The 14,821-nt window shown below is 36.7% G+C and overlaps 2 protein-coding genes across 2 annotated transcripts in view; one reads left to right on the plus strand and one right to left on the minus strand.

Annotated features, from left to right (window-relative positions):
- Nucleotides 1-9,583, plus strand: part of Fip1l1 (factor interacting with PAPOLA and CPSF1) — a 59,804-nt gene extending 50,221 nt beyond the window's left edge. Inside the window, exons 15-18 of the mRNA XM_013008922.1 lie at nucleotides 2,513-2,577; nucleotides 3,630-3,843; nucleotides 7,541-7,678; nucleotides 8,366-9,583. Of these exons, the coding sequence (XP_012864376.1) occupies nucleotides 2,513-2,577; nucleotides 3,630-3,843; nucleotides 7,541-7,678; nucleotides 8,366-8,513 (565 nt within the window). The 3' untranslated portion in view covers nucleotides 8,514-9,583. The remainder of the gene's footprint in view (nucleotides 1-2,512; nucleotides 2,578-3,629; nucleotides 3,844-7,540; nucleotides 7,679-8,365) is intronic.
- A 90-nt stretch (nucleotides 9,584-9,673) lies between these two features.
- Nucleotides 9,674-14,821, minus strand: part of Lnx1 (ligand of numb-protein X 1, E3 ubiquitin protein ligase) — a 122,448-nt gene continuing 117,300 nt past the window's right edge. Inside the window, exons 11-12 of the mRNA XM_013009032.1 lie at nucleotides 10,354-10,512; nucleotides 9,674-9,975 (exon numbers count right to left, since the gene is read on the minus strand). Coding sequence (XP_012864486.1) covers nucleotides 9,840-9,975; nucleotides 10,354-10,512 — 295 coding nt within the window. The 3' untranslated portion in view covers nucleotides 9,674-9,839. The remainder of the gene's footprint in view (nucleotides 9,976-10,353; nucleotides 10,513-14,821) is intronic.

Below are 14,821 nucleotides of genomic sequence, written 5' to 3' on the forward strand. Positions count from 1 at the left end.
CCACTTCCGGCTTTTTTCTTTTTGCTTATGTGGTGCTACGGAATCGAACCCAGGGCCTCAGGCATGCAAGGCAAGCGCTCTACCACTGAGCCACCTTCCCAGCCCACAATTTTAATTGTTAAAACAATGAAGCAATTAGAAATGTTACTTGAAGCTGACACCACTGGTTCATTCATATTACTGTAACTACTCAGGAACCTAAAATTTGAGGATTATGTTTCAAAGCAGCAGACAAGCCCATGAGATTCTAACCACCATTAACCATGAAAAGCCAGAAATAGAGTTGTAGACTAAGTGGTAGAGCACCAGTGAAAAAGCTAAGGGACACTAAGGGACAGTGCCCAGACCCTGAATTCAAGCCTCAGTACTGGCACCTCAAAGAAGAAAAGAAAAGGAAAGAAAGGAAGTAAAGGGAAGAGGCTGGAGGGAAGAAAGGGGAAAGATTGACAGAATTTATTTACATGTTTCCCAGGTTCCTAACAGAATCACCTCCATCTATTTTTCATTTATACTTTAGTGAATAGTGACACAATAGATATTTGTAGATTTTTTTCTAATAGGATTTAGGAGTTTTTACCAATTTGTCTCAGTCTTTATTTGTAAGAGTTATGGCATCTAACTGTTTTTTTACTTTCTTCCTCAGTGGCTTGCTTTCTTTTAATGATAATTTGTAGATCCTCTTTGCTGTTCACTTATAACAACTTTATCCATTTCAAGAGTATCATTCACTTATTTTTTTGCAAATTATAATAATTTTTAAAGATATTTTGAAATACAGTGGTTACCCTAATCAGATTTATAGGCTAGCTGGGCAGTAGTTAGGTGACAGAGAAGAAGGTGTCAGTAGAAGGGCCTCCCTTAAGGGTGGACAGTACATGACTTGATTTCCACAAATGTTTGAAAACATAGGGATAAAAGGAAATAATACATGCTTTAGAAACTGAACAGAATTGGAAGTGACTGAACTAGATTTTTGTGATCATACAGAGCAGTACAAGAATGCCCTTGGAGATACAGATTGGGTTCAGAACCCAGTCATAATATTCATAGCAATAGTTTCCCAGTATATATAAAAGTATTATTTTTACCATATACTTTTATGTTTTCATATTATACTGTATAGATTATAACATTATGTCTAAAAGAACAATGTAGATGTATTAATTTAGGCTTTACTATTAAAACTGCCAGTGATTATTTGAGCCCCTTGGTGAATTGAGTTTTCATCTTTTGCTGATGGAGGATTTAGGTGGCTCTATGATGCTGGCTGCTAACTGATCAGGGTGGTTGTTTTTGAAAGTTGGACTGGTGGCAATTTTTTAAGAGGAGACAATGATGCTAGCTATATCACTTGAGTTGAGTCTTTTATGAAAGATCTCTTGGATCCATGTGATGCTGTTTGATAACACTTTGCCCGTAGTAGGTCTTTGTTTGAAATTAGTCAGTCCTCTCAGAAGGTGGCTCAGTGGTAGAGCGCTTGCCTTGCATGCATGAGGCCCTGGGTTCGATTCCTCAGCACCAACCACATAAGCAAAAAGAAAAAAGCCAGAAGTGGCGCTGTGGCTCAAGTGGTAGAGCGCTAGCCTTGAGCTGAAGAGCTGAGGGACAGTACCCAGGCCCAGAGTTCAGGTCCTGCGACCAGACCCCTCCCCCCCCAAAAAAAAAAGTTTTGTCATGAGGTTTCTGTAATTCTTATCTTCAAGGTACACTTTTAATTCTGTTATCATATCTGCTTCCTCCACTAAAGTCTTGAGTCCCCCAAAGTCATCCTTAGAATTAGAATCAGCATCTTTCAAACTGTTAATATTTTGACTTTCTCAATATTTTTACGAGTCATGATTTGCTGGTGGCGGGAGGTATGGGAAGAAGGAGCACAGTACTGACTAGAGTTTGAATTCAGGGCTTCAAGCTCTTACTCAGTTTTTCACTTATATCTTAGGCTCAACACTTTCACTTCTGGTTATTTAATGTTTAATTAAAGATAGGAGTCACTCAGACTTACCTACCTGGATTGGCTTCAAACCTTTTCAGATCTCAGCATGAGTCAAAGGTGCTTAGCTTACGAAGGTTCTTAATGGCATCTAGAATGGTAACTGCTTTGCAGATGATTTTCAGTTTTCCTTGCCCAAATTCACTAGATGAATCAGATGAATCACTGTGGCATCTTAGGAAATGTATTTTTTGGGGAGGGGGGTCCAGTCGTGGGGCCTGAACTCTGGGCCTGGGCGCTGTCCCTCAGCTCTTCAGCTCAAGGCTAGAGCTCTCCCACTTGAGCCACAGCGCCACTTCCGGCTTTTTTCATTTTGCTTATGTAGTGCTGAGAAATCGAGCCCAGGGCCTCACGCATGCGAGGCAAGCGCTCTACCACTGAGCCACCTTCCCAGCCCCAGGAAATGTATTTTTTAAGACTTGAAAGTCAAGATTACCCACTTTTGTACAGGCTAGGCTACAGAATGGATTTTGTGTTAGTAAGTATAAAAATAACATGATTCTTGTCATTCATCTCCATCAGAACTAAGGTGACCAGATGTATTGTCAGCAGTAATATTTTGAAGAAATCTAAGCTTAAAATACTCAGTAAAGCATGTTTTAAACAGATGTGCAGCCAACCATTTATAGAGCACAGGAAGAGTAGAGTCAGTATAATTCTTAAAGGCCATAGGATTTCTGTAGTGACAAATGAGCATCTACTTCAACTTAGTATAATGTTCAGCTGCATTAACTCCCCACAGAAAGCGGGACTATCTGTTGAAACTTTGAAGCCAGGCATTAACTTCTTTATAGGTTAGCTATAAAAGTCTTGGACCACACTAAAAATCTGTTAGTGTTGTTGCCGTCATCATTTGTCCTACTAGACCTCTGGCTAATTTGGTATACATTATGCAACTTTTCTATTGTAGGGACTGTTGCTGTCTTTTTTTTTGGGGTGGGGGGGTCCGGTCGTGGGGCCTGAACTCTGGGCCTGGGCACTGTCCCTCAGCTCTTCAGCTCAAGGCTAGCGCTCTACCACTTGAGCCACAGCACCACTTCCAGCTTTTTTCTTTTTGCTTATGTGGTGCTGAGGAATCGAACCCAGGGCCTCATGCATGCAAGGCAAGCACTCTACCACTGAGCCACCTTCCCAGCCCAGGACTGTTGCTTTCTTAAACCTTGTAAACCATCCTAAGGGGCATTGTTTTATTCTTAAAGTAGAATTATTAATCCATTACAGTGTAGCTATTGAACCTAAGATATTTAGCATGTGTAAACGTGGCCAGCATGGCATAAGCTGCCACAGAGCTATATCCCAGGCCTTAAAGTAATTATTTTGTAGTGGTTCTCATTTTCTCTTTCTAAATTATTAATACCTTTCTAAGTCATTAATCTTTTTTGCTAGTTTCCAGTTTTGATATTGGGAAATGAGTGTTCCGATTCTTAACACTGCCAAGTGCCAAGTGAAGGATCTTTAAGACTTTCTTAGATCTTTGACATTTGTTGGTAGATTTTTCAATATTGAGAGTATCTACCAGGTGATATTTCTCTTCTGCATTTATAAATTCCTCTCTTTTGGCAGGAATTTTGTCTTTTCTTATTTATTTTTGTTTTTCAAGTACTATAACATATGTGTTTAATGTGTTTTTTTTCTTTAGTTGCCTTTCCCCATCTTACTGGTTCTGCTCCTTCATGGCCTAGTCTTGTGGACACCACCAAGCAGTGGGACTATTATGCAAGAAGAGAGAAAGACCGCGATAGAGAAAGAGACAGAGACAGAGAACGAGATCGTGATCGGGACAGAGAACGAGAACGGACCAGAGAAAGAGAGAGAGAACGTGATCACAGTCCCACACCAAGTGTCTTTAACAGGTTTGTTGAGTGTTAAATAATTTTGTATGCATGCATTTCACTTACGCTTTTGACATTCTGTTTATCCGAGGAATTCAGTTCCAGTTGACTTGGAAAAGGCACTCTTAACAAATACTTAGAAGCCCCATTTTAAAATGAGCTCTCAGAGGTTTGCCTTTATCAAAAGCAAATCTTTGAATTTGTTTACTTATCCCATAAAAGAATTTTGTACCTCCTCACAAATTTTTTAGCTGTCATCTAAAATTTTTCATTTGATTGCTGAACTATCATCCTTTGTAAATTTTTAAAAGATGTTTTTGCTGGTACCAGAGCCTTGTGCTTTTACCAGCTTAATCTTGCTGGCACTTTATCACTTAAGCCACTCCGCTAGCCTTTCCTTTTCTAGTTAATTGGAGATGGAGTCTTGAGAACTTTAATGCCCAGACTGGCCTCAAACCATGATCCTCAGGTCTCAGCCTTGTAAGTAGCATGAGCCACTGATGCTTGACTTATCATTAAAAAAAATGCATATAGATATCTTTGCCAGTTGTAAATTTCATATTTTTATGCTTGAATTTCATTTCTGTGCCATTTCCCTAAAAATCTTGAAAAAATTTTAATTGTCCTTTTTTTGGTAATGTACCTAATAAGACATCTAAAAAATTTTTTTTGCTCCTGTGTCTCATGTTCAGAATTTTACCTTGTTTTCACTTATTTTGTGGATACATATACTGAAGAATTTGAATAGAACAGCATCCCTTTAATGCAATGGAGAAGCTTTCTCTTCTTTAGTTAATATATGATCAATGGATGAGTATTGTCATTGCAAAAATAGGATTTGCTATTAACTAATATTATTAATATATAGAGATAAACATGGAGAAACCTTGTCATATAAATTAGGTCTGTCCTAAACCGCCATTTTAATCTGGCTATTTTCAGAAGATCAAATCATTTTAATTTATTTTTGTAAAGACCCTCGCTTCTCAGTAAGATCACCTTTCTAGATAGCAGAAGTTAAGACTGAACCTTTCTGATAGACACAGTCAATCCTGTTGTGCATTTGGTAACTGAAGACTTGTGTTTTCTAAGTTTCTGTAAGAACACCAGAAGTACTTTGCCAAGATTTACGAAAAGCCTACCCTTTTTATTTGTTACCCTTTAATTTAAAGACAGATTAAGCCATGCTAAGAACAAAATAGTATTGATTTTAACAAATATTGGTTAAAAGCATTTTAAAAACGCCACTTCTATATGTATTAAAAAGTTGACTTCATGTAGATCTTGGAACTGCACATTTTCTCTCATTTCAATCTACTGAAACAACAGTAATATAATTTAACAATGAGAAAAAATTTCTTATTGTTACATCAGCTAGCCAAATCACACTCAGTTTCAATCAGAGCAAAGTCAATAGAATTTTGTATTTTGTGAATTATACCAGGAAATTGAATTTTACTATGGAAAATTAAGTGAAATAAAGACTGGCAAAAGTGTCAATAAAGCAATATGTACATAGGTTGGATTATAAATTTATAGGGTCATTGTTTTGAAAATTACAGATCAGGTTTAACACCTGTTTTTTAGATAGCTTAACTGTGGGCCTGAAAGAAAGTCATTCTAAGATGTTTGGAATGAAGTCTAATAATTTCAGGCATAGAGAAACCTTAGGCTACAGCCACTGCTCAGAAAGGCAATGGAAGGCGGTCTTTATGTCTTGGGCAGGACCAACTATGCAACACTCTCTTGTAAGGTCCTTATCATGGTTGCCTTCAGAAGGGCCAAAGCCAATGAAGAGTTGTTTTAAGAGTTAGGGGTGAAATGAAGGCTACAAATGACATATTATTAGATTACTTTTAGTTATTTTTATGTAAGTCATTATAAAGTCATTATAAAGAGCCTCATTTGCTGCTGTGCTAATTCTACTTCAATGACTATTAAAAAGCTAAAAACTTACAGAAAATGTTCTGCTTCGGAAAAATTATCAAATTTGCTAAATATTTTTATTATCTACTCTTAGTGTCTGTGTGTTTGTGCACCAGTATTGTGACTCGAACTCAAGAGCCTTGTGCCCTCCTGCTTTTGACTGCACTTTACCACTGGAGCCACACTTTTACTTCGGGTTTTCCAATGGTGAATTGGATATAAGAATTTCTCAAATTTGCTTCAAATCTTGATTCTCTTAGCATCTTGAGTACCTAGGATTATATGCATGTGCCACTAGTATTGGTGTTTCCATATTCTTAGAACATATAGCTGCCTCATACAATTTTTATTAAACATATTCCTAGAAACCACATCTTTTCAGCATATTGTTTTAAAAGTGAGTTCATTCTAAGTGAGATAATTACTGATAGTAGGTTTAGAAAATATTGACTTGTATTTAAATAAGAAAAGGAAAGAACCAGGTGTTGTGGCACATTCCTCAGCATTTCAGCCATTAAGGTAAGAGGATTATCAGTTCAAGTTAGCCTGGGCTACATGGTGAGACTGTTTCAAAAAACATGATGGATGATGAGGGACAGATTTAAGGAGGTAAAGAAAAACCACCTTCTTACAATGATTAGTTCCTGTTTTATTAGTCTTTGTAATTCCATTCAAAGAATCAGAAAATAGAGCTGCAACGTACACTTATCTTTTCCATGCCCTAACACACAAAGATGTGTGGTATGAAGTGATGGTATATCCAATCTTTGGGCATCCTGTACAGGTATTGTAGAAGGTGATTTGATGTTCCTATTTTGGTTTATTATTATTATTATTTATTGAACTCTGATGACTGTAGTACTCTGTATTGTTGATAAAGTAGAGGCTTAAGAATCTTTATCTGCTTTCTACCTTGTAGCCATTGTGAGCCATATATTCTTAGGATCTTCACTAGGCTTTGCAAATAAGAATTTTTGTAAGAAATCTGGAATATGTTTTTAATTCTAAACTAATAGCAAAAGAAAATGAAGCTGTTGATTTAAATTTATATAGGAAATAAAAATGCAAAATATTATTATGAACTATCTATGGCTTAACAACTTTGAAAGCAATAGAGGGTGTGTAATGTGTAATTGTTATACTTTAAAAACTTTTTTTTGGGGGGGCGGTCCGGTCATGGGTCCTGAACTCTGAGTCTGGGCGCTGTCCCTCAGCTCTTCAGCTCAAGGCTAGCACTCTACCACTTGAGCCACAGTGCCACTTCTGGCTGTTTTCTTTTTGCTTATATGGTGCTGAGGAATCGAACCCAGGGCCTCATGCATGCAAGTCAAGCGCTCTACCACTGAGCCACCTTCCCAGTCCCTTAAAAACTTTTTATTAAGTATTTGTACAAAGAGGTTTCAATGCTATTGTCTTTTTTTTTTTTTTTTGTGGTCGGTTGTGGGGGCTTGAACTCTAGCCTGGGCACTGTCCCTGAGCTCTTCATCTCAAGGTGAGTGCTCTGCAGCTTGAGTCACAGCACTACTTCCAGTTTTCTAGTGGTTTGTTTGAGATAGGAGTCTCATGGACTTTCCTGCTCAGGCTGGCTTTGAACCACAATCCTCAGATCTCAGCCTCCTGAGTAGCTAGGATTACAGGCGTGAGACACCAGCACCTGGCTCAATTCTATGGTCTTTAAAGTTATTAATGTAGAGGCTTCTGTTTGACTTGAGAACCTCTTCCTGCACAGTTTTCAGTCATTCAGAATTAGTAGTTCAGGTGTCAAGAAAACTTGTTTCCATTTTGATTGCAGTGATGAGGAACGATACAGATACAGGGAATATGCAGAAAGAGGCTATGAGCGTCACAGAGCAAGTCGAGAGAAAGAAGAACGGCATAGAGAAAGACGACACCGAGAGAAGGAAGAAACAAGACACAAGTCATCCCGCAGGTTTGCTCTTTAATAAAATACCGCAGCCATTTCAAGCCAGAGAAAACGGATTTGAAAGTGAAAGCAATAATTTCCAAATAGCCTCCAGAACACCCGTGTTTTCATTGGAAGTTTTAGAATAATCTGTTGAAATCCGTTAAGTACTTCAACAAAGGTTTTTAAAAATTAGTAAGACTGTATTTCATTTAATACTCAGAAAAGGAAAATTAGCCTGGGATAATAATCATAGAATTTGACTCATTCTACTATCTCATTAGCAGAGGAGGAAATTTAGTATATGAACCAAATCCTAATAGTATAAAAGTATTTTGGTTCAAAGAAAAAATTTAGGGCCAATATATTCAGAAAAAATTATAATTGAATTTTAATGTCTACTTGAAGAAAATGGACACTATAAAATAAGTACCTCTTAATTCTGACATAGTGCTTCAATTTCTAGTTTATAATTTGTCTTTTAGAATAAATAGGCACTGGGAATTTGAGGTAATACTGGTAAAGATGATCCTATTGCATATTTCTACATGAAAGTCTCAAAAATTGATTACTTTCTAAAATGTATTTATGAGAAAGTAATGCAGTAGGCTATACTATGTCCAATGTTATCTTGAGGATTCACTTAGCAGATTTAGATTATGATACCAATTATGTATTTAAACACTTTAAAACAGAACGTATTTTATTTTCCAGTAATAGCAGACGTCGCCATGAAAGTGAAGAAGGAGACAGTCACAGGAGACACAAGCACAAAAAATCAAAAAGAAGCAAAGAAGGAAAAGAAGCTGGCAGTGAACCTGCTCCTGAACAAGAGAGCACCGAAGCTGCACCTGCAGAATAGGCAAGATTTTTGCCCCTTGTATATTAATCCCAGAAATAGATAAATATAAATCTCATTATTTTTCTGGATAATGTTTAAGAAATTTGCCTTTAATCTTGTTCTGTTAGAATGAAAAGTTAATTTTTTTCAAAATAAAAAGAGTGAAAATTTCATGTTAAGTTAAAAATCTTTTGTCTTGTAATATTAAAAAAAAAGACAGCGATTGACTTCATGTCGAAGAAAGTAAAGTGAATGAGTATCTTAGAGGATTTAAAGAGCTGTGTTGTTATGTATATGCACAGTATCTAATGAAGGACAAGGACCCACCTCAGCTACAGTTTTGTTATTATTGGTCAGATACCATTCTCTTTTGAGGTTGTACTGCAAAAGGGACCCTCTCAAGTCTTGATATTAAAACTAATGGTCATTACCGCCATGGCACCTGCATATTAGCCTGTCAGAGTTCTTCAATATAGTTTTGGTATCCCAACTTTTGAAAGATTTTAAAACTTGGAACTAAATAAGACATTTTTTATATCCAAATTACTAAGATCTATCAAGTGGTATTTGGGTGGCCACTGCAATATAACTTCTCACATGTCTAGTTTCTAGCAGGCATACATACAGACACGTCACTGTAACACAAAGCTGAACCAGCATGGCTGTCTCACCCATTCTTGTGTTTTCCAAGACTTATTGGTAGCATAATAGATGGAGTTTATATTGTGAATTAAAAACGTACTTACAAGTTTTAGTCATTTCCTATTAAAACTAAGAAAATAGAAGTTTATAATACCAAACGAATTTGAGAGAGAACCTTACAGGTGTTATACATACATGAGGTAGCACATAACTGCTGGGATCTTTAAAATGGTGAAAGAAGTACATTTAACTAGAATCACATATAAAGACAGGTGTAATTTTTGAAAAACATTTATTTCTCATTTGGTGAAAGGAACATTTCTCATTGATGCAGTAAAAAAAAAAAATCCTCTGGCTTTAAATTAAAATGCCCATGATATACTTTTTTGTAGAGCCAAATTTCAATTTAAGTTGGTGATTTTAATTCAGTGGGCATACAAACTATTTTATTGTTTAAAGGCATTTTGTAGAAAAATATAAACTTAAAAGTTGTGGATGAGAAATCTTCCACACTGAATAAAAACTACAAGTAGGTTTTATTTTTTGAGAATATTGTTTGAATATAACTGACTTTCTTTAGATCACACCTTTCCTCACATTTTTTTATAGTGCGTTCTTTAAATATAAAAATTGACAAGATAAATATATTGTTTCCACTTAGCCTATTTGTGATTTTTCTGTTTTTCTAAGACTCAATCATTGACCTTATAAAAAAGTACCAGGCCAAGAAACAATAGTGAGAGTAATTCTCCCTTTAAGTTCTTTCAGCATTCTTGCCAAGCAAGCATGTACCATGCCTGATGTACTTCTACCATTGACAGCAAGAAGAATATCACCGCATCTAAAAAACAAAACAAGATATGTGATCAGTATTTCACTTCATAGTTGAAGTTAATGTAAGTTTATTTTGGTGGTTCTAGTTTTTGCTACAGTGGTCTATTTTAACTGCATTACTTCCAAGTAAAGATTAAATTTTACAAACTTACTATTCATTTGGCTTCTGTTAGAAGGAATATTAAAGTATTAGGAAGTTGCATTTTGGAACCAAGAAAGGACATGCTTTTGAATCTATTAGACATTAAATGCTACCCAAATGTTTAAATTTCTAACTTCCTTTAAAAAAATGAAAGTACAGTAAATATGTGTTCTTTGAAAGGGGCCAAACTTTTGCATATAGAAAAAACTTCTTTGAATATAAGTTTTTAATAGTCATTAGTACCTAATTCTTCCATCATTATATGCTGGGGTTCCTTCGACAATAGATTTGATAAAGAAAGGCTTGTTCCCATTGTACTCTTCATAACCTCCTACGATGCAGAAGCCCAGACTTCCAGCCGTGTTTCTTCTTAATATGACATCCTTACAGTTGTATAAGTACCTGAAAGAGTATATGTAATCAGTCAATATGTACAGTTAAATATTAGTTGTGATTCATCTCCCATTCCTTTCATTGGAATTTGTTTAGGCCAAGTATTTTGTATTTGGTCTTCTGTTTTCCATACTTGAGCCCTCCTCAACAAAGTGATTATAACTATTATGTCTGTTTATGTGTATCTACTGGAAAAGATAACCATGTGTTTGGCTTAAGGACATCCTAATGCTTGAATTTCTATTAGCCAAAAGTTGAGTACATCTAAATCCTTACTGATAAGCCAAAGTGAAATATACTGAGGGATCATGTTTTTGTGAATAAAAATTTTTAATGAAGGCAACAGTCCTTTTAATAAGTGATTCATTTCAACAAAAAGAAACCTGTGCTATTAATGTAGAATTTTTGATCTTTGAAAAACACTAGTTTATACTAATAAAGCTTAGAAAAGCAGGCAGTCATAAAGTGAATGGAAACCGAGACATATGTAAGACTATCACAACCATTCATGTAGGTGGAAAAAAACAAACTAGCATAAATGGAGAACTGCGAGTTACAAAAGGGCTAGGAGAATGAAAGACCATAGGTCTTGTATAAATTATTAGAATCCTCAAGGACAATGGACATAAAAATTGAAGTTCTGTTACTATTCAGTTGTCATTGGATCAGTGTTCACATTAGTGCTGGCTAGTGTGAATTGTTTTCCAGGTCCCAGAGAGAGAGGTGTCTAGGCCTGAGTTTTGCTTTAACATCCCTTGTCTGCCATATGTGTGGCTGATTCTAGGGACTGAGGATGGGAGGTTAGCATTTTCATGTTGGTAAAATCAAGATAATGGCAATTCTGTTAATAGACTGTACCTAAAACATTCAATCTAACTGTTTTTTGACAACAATAAAAAGTTTCTTGTGAAATATTAAGTGATAAAGTTGGTCATTATATTTGCTACTGACATTTCTTCTATATGTAACAACTATTTTCATATTTTTGCTGACTCAGAATAAAACAAGCTTTTAAGATTTGGTAAATATTTTTAAGATGTGTTATACTAAATTCAGCTTTATACCCAGTTTGTGTCCATTGTCATAACAAACACACATAAAATTTACAACCATCAGTTCATTTCACCAAAATGATAGCAAATATCAGGAATTTTATTAACAACAATAACAAAAATAGCTTTTTTTGTTTGTAGGTGATAGTCCTGGGGCTGAACTCAGGGCCTACATGTGTGTCTTAGTTTTTTTTTTTTTTTCCTCAAGGCTTAGTGCTCTACCAGTTGAGCCAGCTTTTTGTGGTTAATTGGAGTTAAGAGTCTCATGGACTTTCCTGCCTAGCTGGCTTGGAACAGCAATCTTCAGATATCAGCCTTCTGAGTAGCTAGGATTACAGGTGGGAGCTACTGGTGCCTGACCCCAAAAAGAGTACCCTGTTTTTTATTGCAAAACATTGGTCTTTTTACACAGTAAACCTTAACAAGGTAGAAAAGGACATGCCTGTTATTCTTTAGGAAGTTAGATGAATAAGCTACATAGACATTATTGCTGTATAAAGCAGAACTAGAGATCACAGGAAGTGCATGGGGAAACCATTCCATACTAAATCGCAAGTCAGCACCACCACACACTTAGGTGTTGCCACAAAGAAATGAGTGCTAGCCTCTTTGCAATTTTTTAAATTATATTTTTATCTTTAAGTAGATGTACTATTCATCAAATCAGTTTATGAATACAGTGCATCTCTGCAGTTCTTCTAAGTTCTACGCTGCATTGTCCTCCAGTTCCTCTTTCCCTACCTCATCTCTCCCCTCTATTTCTCCAACATTCTTTCATACATCTCCCCTTACTCTCAGGTTCTAGATTATTGTCCTTTGTACTATTTCTGTACCATGTCAATTTTATTCCATTTGGGGGCTTTTGTATTAACTGAACTCCCTCCCTGGAATACTCTACTCCACATGACTAGCTACTTCCCATTTCAGGTCATAGGATAATTATCATCTCTTTACAGTCCTGTCTTAAGCAACCTGGACCAAAAAGAAACACACACACACACACTCTCTCTCTGTCTCTCTCTCTGTCTCTCTCTCTCTCCAGAGGAAAAAAATTCTGAAGAATAAGACACTAATAATTAGTGATCTGGAAGGACTGGAGATGGGGATCAGAGTGGAATGCCTGCAAAAGGGAGATGGGGGGGCGTGGCTATGTGTGTTACTGTTCCTTACAGAGATAAGATCATGATGATGGGAAAATGCTAAGGTAAAATAAAGCAAAAAGGGAGTCTAACGTGTCCACTGGATTCATTCATCAACAGGTTACTGGTGATACTGATAATGTGGCAAAAACAGGCAAGAGAGAAAAGATAGATGCATTGAGTGAAGTGAGAAGTAGACAGAGCAAGTGTCAATCACTTTTAACCTAGGAGGAACTTGAGCATGCTGTACTGGTATGATAAAGCAGCAGACGGAGGTACTGATGACCATAGAAAGAGAGGAAGGATGATCTCAGAAGACAGGAGAGGGGGAAAATGTGCTAGGAGAAACTCCTTTCATGCTTCTAAGAAGGATAGAGGAAAACTGGTTATGGAACTGGAGAAAATAGGTATGAATGTAGAAAGTCAAGTAGATGTACTCCAAAGATGCTGGATTTTAGCTTGTAAAATGGTGAATTTATCTGCTGGTCAAAAGAGTAGATGGAATGTTGGAGGTTTAAGTTATGCAGAATATGTAGGACACAGGTACTGAAGAGAATGGGAGCAGAATGCTGTCATGGAAAATGTCATAGGTGCCAGTGGCTCATACCTGTAATCCTAGCTACTTGGGGCTGAGATCTGAGGATTGCGGTTCAAAGCCAGTCCAGACAGGAAAATCCATGAGATTCCTATCTCCAATTAACCACCAGAAAACTGGAAATGGCATTGTGGCTCAAAGTAGTAGAGTTCTAGCCTTGAGTGAAAAAGCTCAGGGATAGCACCCAGCCCTAAGTTCAAGCCCCACAACCAGCCCCAAAATAAAGATGTCATAGGGATATGGCTAGCATTGTAAGCCCACCTGGAGGTACTTATTGAATTTAAGAGGTAAGTTAATGGATTTTCACAGTACCAAATTGGGCTTAGAAAGTGGGAAATAAATATTCAAAGCCAGTTGAAGTGATTGCCCACTGCATCTAAGTGAGAAAAGATGAAAGTAAAAATAAGAAGTTCATTTATTTCCAATGGATTAATACTTAGATCTGATTTCTATAAAACAGGATCATCAAGTGTACAAGGGTTCTTAAGATGGTAAACTTTGAGAAACGCTGCTGTAGATATTAGAGTTGAATGTCCCACTGGTATTACAAACAGCATGTTCAAATGACTAATAGCCCTCTTAATTACTGTAGCAAAGCAATTGTGCTAATGACCCCAATTCTCCACCTTTCTCTGGCGTCAGTGTTCCTTATCAAATAATTTTTGAAGTGTCTCCCCTCTGATTTCAGGCTCAACAGTAGAAAATCAGTAGCCAGCGTGCACACACACACACACACACACACACACGTAGCCAGCGCGTGTGCACGCATACGCACACACAATATCATGGCCATCCAATATCAGCACTACTCAAATGACCCAACACCAGAGCTCTGTTGCATGGGACAGCCAGAGAGCCAGGACTGGCCAAGCATAGTATGGGTCAGTTGAACCCCTGAGAGTCATGCACAAAATTGCACATGCTACTCACATGCAATTGGTTTTTGAGGCACAATTGTAATAATATTCTTACTTTCCTCTAAATTCTGTAATCAGAGGAAATTACCATCATTGACTTCAGTATCTTTCCAAGGGTGCCAAAATACCATGTGCCAGAACCTCCAGGAAAGTTTAGTAATTCATAATTCATAACTTCACATGATGTACTACAGCATTTTTTTTGCCCACTAGATTATAATGGTGTTCCTTAGTATATAATATACTGCTTTAGTATTTCATTCCAGAGATGCTTAAGTAGAAACATTAGGCATACCTTTATCTTTTCCTTCTATCTTCCTGTTCCTTTTCATCATTTGTTTTGAGAGAGATTTTTGTTGTATCTAGCCCAGATTGGCCTGGAACTCATTCTGTACCCCAGAATGGCCTCAAACACAGTATCTTCCTTCCTCAGCTTCCCAAATGCTGGGATTTTAGTTATGTATCACCACTCAGCTGTTTTGTGGTAGGTGTTACAGAAATACATTTAAATAAATTTGCTCTTGAAATAATTTGGCTATGAGTAATTCATTTGCTTTTTTTTTTTTTTAATTTTGTTTTGGGGTCCGTTCGTGGGGCCTGAACTCTGGGCCTGGG

The sequence above is a fragment of the Dipodomys ordii genome, unplaced genomic scaffold (genome assembly GCF_000151885.1).
Source record: "Dipodomys ordii isolate 6190 unplaced genomic scaffold, Dord_2.0 Scaffold8, whole genome shotgun sequence".
Taxonomy (NCBI): domain Eukaryota; kingdom Metazoa; phylum Chordata; class Mammalia; order Rodentia; family Heteromyidae; genus Dipodomys; species Dipodomys ordii.